This window comes from Rhincodon typus, chromosome 48 (assembly GCF_021869965.1).
Source record: "Rhincodon typus isolate 14 chromosome 48, sRhiTyp1.1, whole genome shotgun sequence".
Lineage (NCBI taxonomy): Eukaryota > Metazoa > Chordata > Chondrichthyes > Orectolobiformes > Rhincodontidae > Rhincodon > Rhincodon typus.
This window is the reverse complement of record NC_063379.1, coordinates 1,682,082-1,689,379: the sequence shown is the minus strand read 5'-3', so window position 1 is coordinate 1,689,379 and position 7,298 is coordinate 1,682,082. Positions and strand designations below refer to the sequence as shown.

Below are 7,298 nucleotides of genomic sequence, written 5' to 3'. Positions count from 1 at the left end.
CTAGACTCTCCTTCAATCTCCATTCAGTCTGGGGTCTGTCTCAGTCTGCATTCAGTCTGGGGTCTAACTCAGTCTTCATTCACAGTCTGGTCACTCCCTCTGTCTCTATTCAGCCGAGACTCTCCCTCAGATTCCATTCATAGACTAGACACTCCCTCAGTCTCCATACACTCGAGACACTCCCCCAGTCTGCATTCACACTCTAGACACTCCCTCAGCCTCCATACACTCCAGACATTCCCTCAGTCTCCATTTACAATCAGGACTCTCTCTCTCAGACACCATTCATATTCTTGTCACTCCGGCAGTGTCCATCCTGGATTTAGACTCTCCCTGTGTTTGTTTAGCCTCTCAATTGTCACTCCATCACCCTCCCCTCCATACAACAAGTCCACACACCGACTTTGTGTCTCCAGTTTAATGTCTAGCATTTGTGCCTCTAGTGTATATTTACCCTGTTACCCTCATGTCCAGACCACACTCTGAACCTCCTCTCTAGCCAGCTCCTGTGTCACTTCTCTAGTATCTAGGCTTTGCGTCTCCATTTTAACTGACTTGCCGAATGGCCTGTTCCCACACTGTAGGGATTTGATCTCCATTCTATCTATCTCCGAAGCCTCCCGATGTCCCTGCGATGCATTCAGTCTGGCACCCATCCATGTGTCTCAGTTTGATACACCCTCTCACCTGTGTAAAAGATATAATCAAATTTATACTGCAGAAGTTTCCTTGTTTCGACTGGCCCTCCACTGTACACAGCAAAACAGTCCTGGAATGACACAAATAGAGTTCAGGGGCTGAGCATGAGCAAGGACCCCTCTATACTGCCCACAACATTCTACAGTCAGCTCAAAACTTTTAACTGAAAGTAAAGCTTCCTTTGCACTGGCCCGTTGAAGTACTCCCAGGACTGGGACAGCACAGGGTCAGATACAGAGTAAAGCTCTCTCTACACTGTACGCACCCACCCCCCCACCCCAACCCATCAAACATTCCCAGGTTAGGGACAGCAAAGGGTTAGATACTGAATAAAGCTCTCTCTACACTGTCAGGGCATGGATAACACAGAGTTAGGTACAGTGTAAAGCTCTCTCCACACTCTCTCAATCAAGCAGTGCCAGGGCAGGGATAGCATGGGTTTAGATACAGAGTAAAGCTCCCTCTACACTGTCCCCCCATCAAAGACTCCCAGGACAGGGATAGCACAGGGTTAGATACAGTGTAAAGCTCTCTCTCACTGTCCCCCCATCAAACATTCCCAGGACAGGGACAGCACATGGTTAGATACAGAGTAAAGCTCCCTCTACCCTGTCCCCATCAAACAGCATTAATAGGGTCAGAGGTTTAAGGGACTGAGATTAGGAAATCATCAATGGTTTATTCCCAATTATAAAAGAATTAAACTGGATCGGGAAGATTGGCCTTAATGTGACTTTCTTTTATTCGTCATCAGATCTGGACACATTAGGTTCAGTATCCCTTTATTGCCCCATCCCTAGTTGCCCCCCCTTGAGAAAGTGGGGTGAGCTGCCTTCTTGAACCGCTGCAGTCCATGTGCTGTGGCGTGACCCACAGTGTCCCTTAGGGAGGGAATTCCAGGGATTCTGACCCAGTGACACTGAAGGAACGGGGATATATTTCCAGGTCAGGATGGGGAGTGGCTCGGAGGGGAACTTGCAGGGGGTGGTGTTCCCATGTATCTGCTGCCCCTTGTCCTTCTGGATGGAAGTGGGTCGTGGGTTTGGAAAGTGCTGCCTGAGGATCTTTGGTGAATTTCTGCAGAGCATCTTGTAGATGGTACACACTGCTGCAACTGAGCGTTGGTGTGGGGAGGGAGTGGGATGTTTGTGGATGTGGTTCCAATCGAGCGGGGGCTGCTTTGTCCTGGATGGTGCCGAGCTTCTTGGGTGATGTTGGAGCTGCCCCCATCCAGGGGCAAGTGGGGAGTATTCCATCACCCTCCTGCCTTGTGCCTTGTAGATGGTGGGACAGGCTTTGTGGGGGGAGACAGGACGGGAGTTACTCGCTGCAGGATTCCCAACCTCTGACCTGCTCTTGTAGCCGCTGTGTTTATGTGGTGGGTCCAGTTGAGTTTCTGGTCAATGGTAACCCCCGGGATGTTGATAGTGGGGGGATTCAGTGATGGTAACACCATGGAATGTAAAGGGGCGGTGGTTAGATACTGTTAGATTATTGGAGTTGGTCATGGTGCGCTACGAATGTTACTTGCTGGGATTTTTAAAAAAACAGAGAGATGATGAGAAACGTTGATGATGTAGCTGTACAAACAGGTTGACACAATCCCAGCTGAATTGAGTGGGAGCCGGATTTAGAAGGGGGCAGTGCAGAACAAGGTAATCAGAACATTAAAATTGAATTGAGTTCAGCAGTGGCCCCAGGGAGCATACCTTCACTCAGAGAGAGCTGTTAGAATCTGGAATGCTGTCCCTACATCAGTTTGTTCCAGCTGGGGGTCAGTGGGACATTTCAAAACTGACACTGCTTCTTTTTTATTGGAAAAGGGATTAAAGTTAGTGAACGAATGCAGCTAAATTGGTCGAAAATATTGATCAGCCCAGATCTGATTAATATGTAAAATTGGGATTGAGAGGCTGAATGGCCTCCTCCAGTTCCTGTGGGACAGGCTGCAGAAGGGGCTGAATGGCCTCCTCCAGTTCCTGTGGGACAGGCTGCAGAAGGGGCTGAATGGCCTCCTCCAGTTCCTGTGGGACAGGCTGCAGAAGGGGATGAATGGCCTCCTCCTGTTCTCTGTGGAACAAGCTGGAGATGGGGCTGAGTCACCTCCTCCTGTTCCTGTGGGACAGTCTGGAGAAGGGGCTGAATGGCCTCCTCCTGTTCTCTGTGGAACAGGCTGGAGATGGGGCTAAATGACCTCCTGCTGTTCCTGTGAGATAGGATGGAGATGGGGCTAAATGGCATCATCCTGTTCCTGTGGGACAGACTGGAGAAGGGGCTGAATGACCGCTTCCTGTTCTCCGTGGGACACGATGAATATAGGGCTAAATGGCCTTCTGCTGCTCCTGTGGGATAAGCTGGAGATGGGGCTGAATGGCCTCCTCCTATTCCTATGGGATAGGCTGGAGATGGGAGCTAAATGGCCTCCTCCAGTTCTCCATGGGACAGGATGGAGATGGGAACTAAATGGCATCGTCTTGTTCCTGTGGGGTAGACTGGAGAAGGGGGCTGAATGGCCTCCTCCTATTCTCCATGGGACAGGAAGGAGATGGGAGCTAAATGGCATCGTCCTGTTCCTATGGGATAGGCCAGAGAAGGGGGCTGAATGGCCTCCTCCTGTTCCTATGGGACAGAATGGAGATTAGCCAAATGGCCTCCTCCTGTTCTCGGTGGGAGAGGCTGGAGAAGGGGCTGACTGTATCAGTGAGGCAGTAAAAGGTGTCACACCCCACTACAGGCGTCTCCCGTTCACTGTGGCGGACGACGAAATCGAGGATTTGCAACGGGACTCACCTTGTCCAGATACTGGGGGATGAGTTTGCTGAGCAGAGCCGCCGTGTTCACACTCACTTCAGACGGCTTGAGGACAACGCAGTTGCCTGAGGTTGGACAGGAACAAGCAGAATGAGGCCCGAGGGTTAAAATGGGACGCTCCATCAGAATCTTTGCAATGGTCGCAGACATCAGGAGCCCCTTTTGTTCTCCTCCAGGAGGGAGACAGCAGACGATCCCGAATATACCTGACAACTCAAGCCTCTGGGAAGAAACCGTTTCGCGCCGATGTACAAAATATGAGCAACCGTAGGCCCTTCAACTTGATCTCGTCGCGGTTCGACGTCCACATGCCCTCCCTACCCTCGTGGCCCTCAATTCTCTCGGCTGTGCCCCATGCGAGGCTCAGGGAGGTAACAGGGGTCTGGGATCTTGCTGCGCGCCCCAACCTCCCCCCCCCCCCCCCCCCCCCCGCCCCCAACTGACCCCAGGATTCTGGGATCTCACCGTGCCCACGTGAGGCTCAGGGTGGTGCTGAGTTTTGAGATCTTGCTGTGCCACGTCTTCCCAGCCGCCGATACTGACCTGCAGCGATGGCTCCAACCAGGGGGGTTAGCAGCAGCTGAACGGGGTGGCTCCAGGCTGCGATGATCAGTGCCACTCCGAATGGCTCCTTCCGGATGAAGCATTGGTCCAGCTTGGTTACCTAGGATACACGAGGGGTGCGTCAGTAGGGGGTGACGGGGGAGATAAGCATCATTCCCAATCCGTGCCTTATCCACATCCTCACAGCCGGGGGGGAAGAATGGGTAGGGCTACGGTGAGAAGGCAAGAGAATGGGATGAAGTAAGTTCCCCATTCGGAGAGCCACTGTCAGATACGATGGGCTGAATGGCCTCATGTTGTGCTGTGAGGATTCTGCCTTCCTCTGAGCCACAATTAATCTGCAGACTGCTGAGATCTCTGAATGACTGGAGAAACACAGACAAACACACACAGACTTGCATGCACACAAAGGCACACACACGGAGGCACAATCACACACACACACACAGACACACACACACAGACACACACACACATACACACACACACACACATACATGCACACTCACACACAAACACATACACACACACATACACACATACACACACACACACACATACACACACACACATACACACACTCTCACACACACTCTCACACACACATACACGCTCACACACACATACACACTCACACACACACACACACAAACAGACAGACATACGCACATGCACACACACACACATACACACAAACACCCACATAGACAAAAACACAGGCATACACACCACCAAGCACACTCACACACGCACACACACACACGTGCACACACAAACACAGACAAACACACACAGGCATACACACCACCAAACACAAACACAGACAGACACACACACTCACACACATGCACAGACAAACACACAGGCATACACACCACCAAACACACACACAAACACACACACACGCACACACAGGTACACACACCCAAACACAAACACACACCCAAACACAACCACGGAGTTAACCTGTTCCAAAAGAAATACACTTCTCTGCATGTACGAAGGAACACACCACTCAGCCTGTATAAAGAAACACAGCCCTCAGTCTGTACCAAGGAGCATCCTGCTCACTGTCAGAAAACAGCACTCAGCCTGTGCAAGGAAACATATTGATCAGCTTGCACTCCCCCACTGACGCTCAGTCACAGCAGTGTGTACCATCTACAAGATGCTCTGCAGAAATTCACCAAAGATCCTCAGGCAGCACCTTCCAAACCCACGACCCACTTCCATCCAGAAGGACAAGGGGCAGCAGATACATGGGAACACCACCCCCTGCAAGTTCCCCTCCGAGCCACTCCCCATCCTGACTTGGGAAATATATCCCCGCTCCTTCAGTGTCACTGGGTCAGAATCCCTGGAATTCCCTCCCTAAGGGACACTGTGGGTCACCCCACAGCACATGGACTGCAGCGGTTCAAGAATGCAGCTCACCCCCCACCTTCTCAAGGGGGGCAACTAGGGACGGGGCAATAAATGCTGGGCCCAGCCAGCCAATCCCGCTTCCCATAGAAATATAGGAGAGAGGAGCAGGTGGAGGCCATTCGGCCCTTCAAGCCTGCACTGCCATTCTTCATGATCATGGCTGATCGTCCAACTCAACAGCCTAATCCCGCTTCCTTCCCATAACCTTTGATCCCATTACCCCAAGTGCTACATCTAGTTGCCTCTTGAATACATTCAATATTTTGGAACTGACTCCTTCCTGTGGTAATGAATTCCACAGGCTCACCGCCCTTTGGGTGAAGAAATGTATCCTCATCTCCACCCTAAATGGTCAACTCCAAATCCTCATACAGTGACCCCTGGTTCTGGACCCATCCACTATCAGGAACATCCTCCCTGTGCCTACCCTGTGCAGTCCTGTTAGAATGTTATCAGTCTCTATGAGATCCCCCCCTCCTTCATCTGAACTCCAATGAAAACAGTCCCAACCTAGTCAATCTCTCCTCATACATCAGACCCATCATCCCCGGAATCAGCCTGGTAAACCTTCGCTGCACTCCCTCAAGAGCAACAGCATCCTTCCTCTGAAAAGGAGACCAAAACTGCTCACAGTATTCCACGTGTGAACAGAAACAAACAGGGCTCAGTCTGCACTGAATCTCAAATTGGTTCTCTCACACAGCGTGTCCAGCTGTGAAAATGTTCTCCTTGTGAAACATTCGCGCATAATTTTAGTTCCTATGTCCAACTTATAGCAATATATATAGAATAAAAGATGAGAGAATTTGAGTGATGAAGAGAGACAGATAGGGTGAGAGTTGACTGAGAGGCGGTGGGATAGATGGAGAGAAAGGTATTGAGATAGGGCAGTTCAGAGATGGACAAAGAGGGACAGAGAGATGGAGGGACACAAAGGAGAGGGAAGAATTGTGAGTCAGAGAGATAGAGACGGAGAAATGGGGACTGAGGACAGAGGAGGACAGATGAAGGGAGAAAGATTGAGAAATGGCAGGAGACAATCAGAGAGAGAGAGTCCCTCCCAATACCTACAAATGTCTTCTCCACGAACTCGACTGTGACCCAGCTTTTGATGTTATTCATTGCAGAAATTGCTTCGTTTTTCACAAATCCAATCTCAGCAATCATTGCCTCAAACTTCGACTGCAAGACACAACAGATTGGTATTAGACAGTCTCTCCCACAAATTGACACATGCTCCCACTGTGTGACAAAGTCTTCCACAGCCTCCACCACTGGCTAATGTCAGAAGTCACATGATACCAGGTTATAGTCCATCAGGTTTATTTGAAATCACAAGCTTTCGGAGCGCTGCTCCTTCGTCAAGTGATGGTCTCACCCAATGGGTTACAGTCTCTCCCACTGTGTCACAGTCTCTCCCATGGGGTGATAGACTCTCCCTCTGCGTAATACAGTTTCTCCCACTGGGTGACACAGTCTCTCCCATGCGGTGGTAGACTCTCCCATTGGGTGATGGACTGTCCCGCTGGGTGACACAGACTCTCCCACTGGGTGATGGACTCTCCCACTGGGTGATAGACTTTCCCACTGGGTGATGGACACTCCCACTGGGTGATGGACACTCCCACTGGGTGTTGGACTCTCCCACTGGGTGATAGTCTCTCCCACTGTGTGATGGACTCTCCCACTGGGTGACACAGTCTCTCCCACGGGGTGATGGACTTTCCCACTGGGTGATAGACTCACCCACTAGGTGATAGACTCTCCCACTGGGTGATGGACTCTCCCACTGGGTGATA

At 50.9% G+C, this 7,298-nt stretch overlaps 1 protein-coding gene across 1 annotated transcript in view; it reads right to left on the bottom strand.

The window, feature by feature from the left end:
- LOC109926545 (aldehyde dehydrogenase family 3 member B3-like) overlaps window positions 1–7,298 on the bottom strand; it is a 14,473-nt gene that overhangs the window by 6,928 nt on the left and 247 nt on the right. The window contains exons 2-5 of the mRNA XM_048620743.1: window positions 6,571–6,681; window positions 4,054–4,174; window positions 3,490–3,575; window positions 688–769 (exon numbers count right to left, since the gene is read on the bottom strand). Of these exons, the coding sequence (XP_048476700.1) occupies window positions 688–769; window positions 3,490–3,575; window positions 4,054–4,174; window positions 6,571–6,681 (400 nt within the window). The remainder of the gene's footprint in view (window positions 1–687; window positions 770–3,489; window positions 3,576–4,053; window positions 4,175–6,570; window positions 6,682–7,298) is intronic.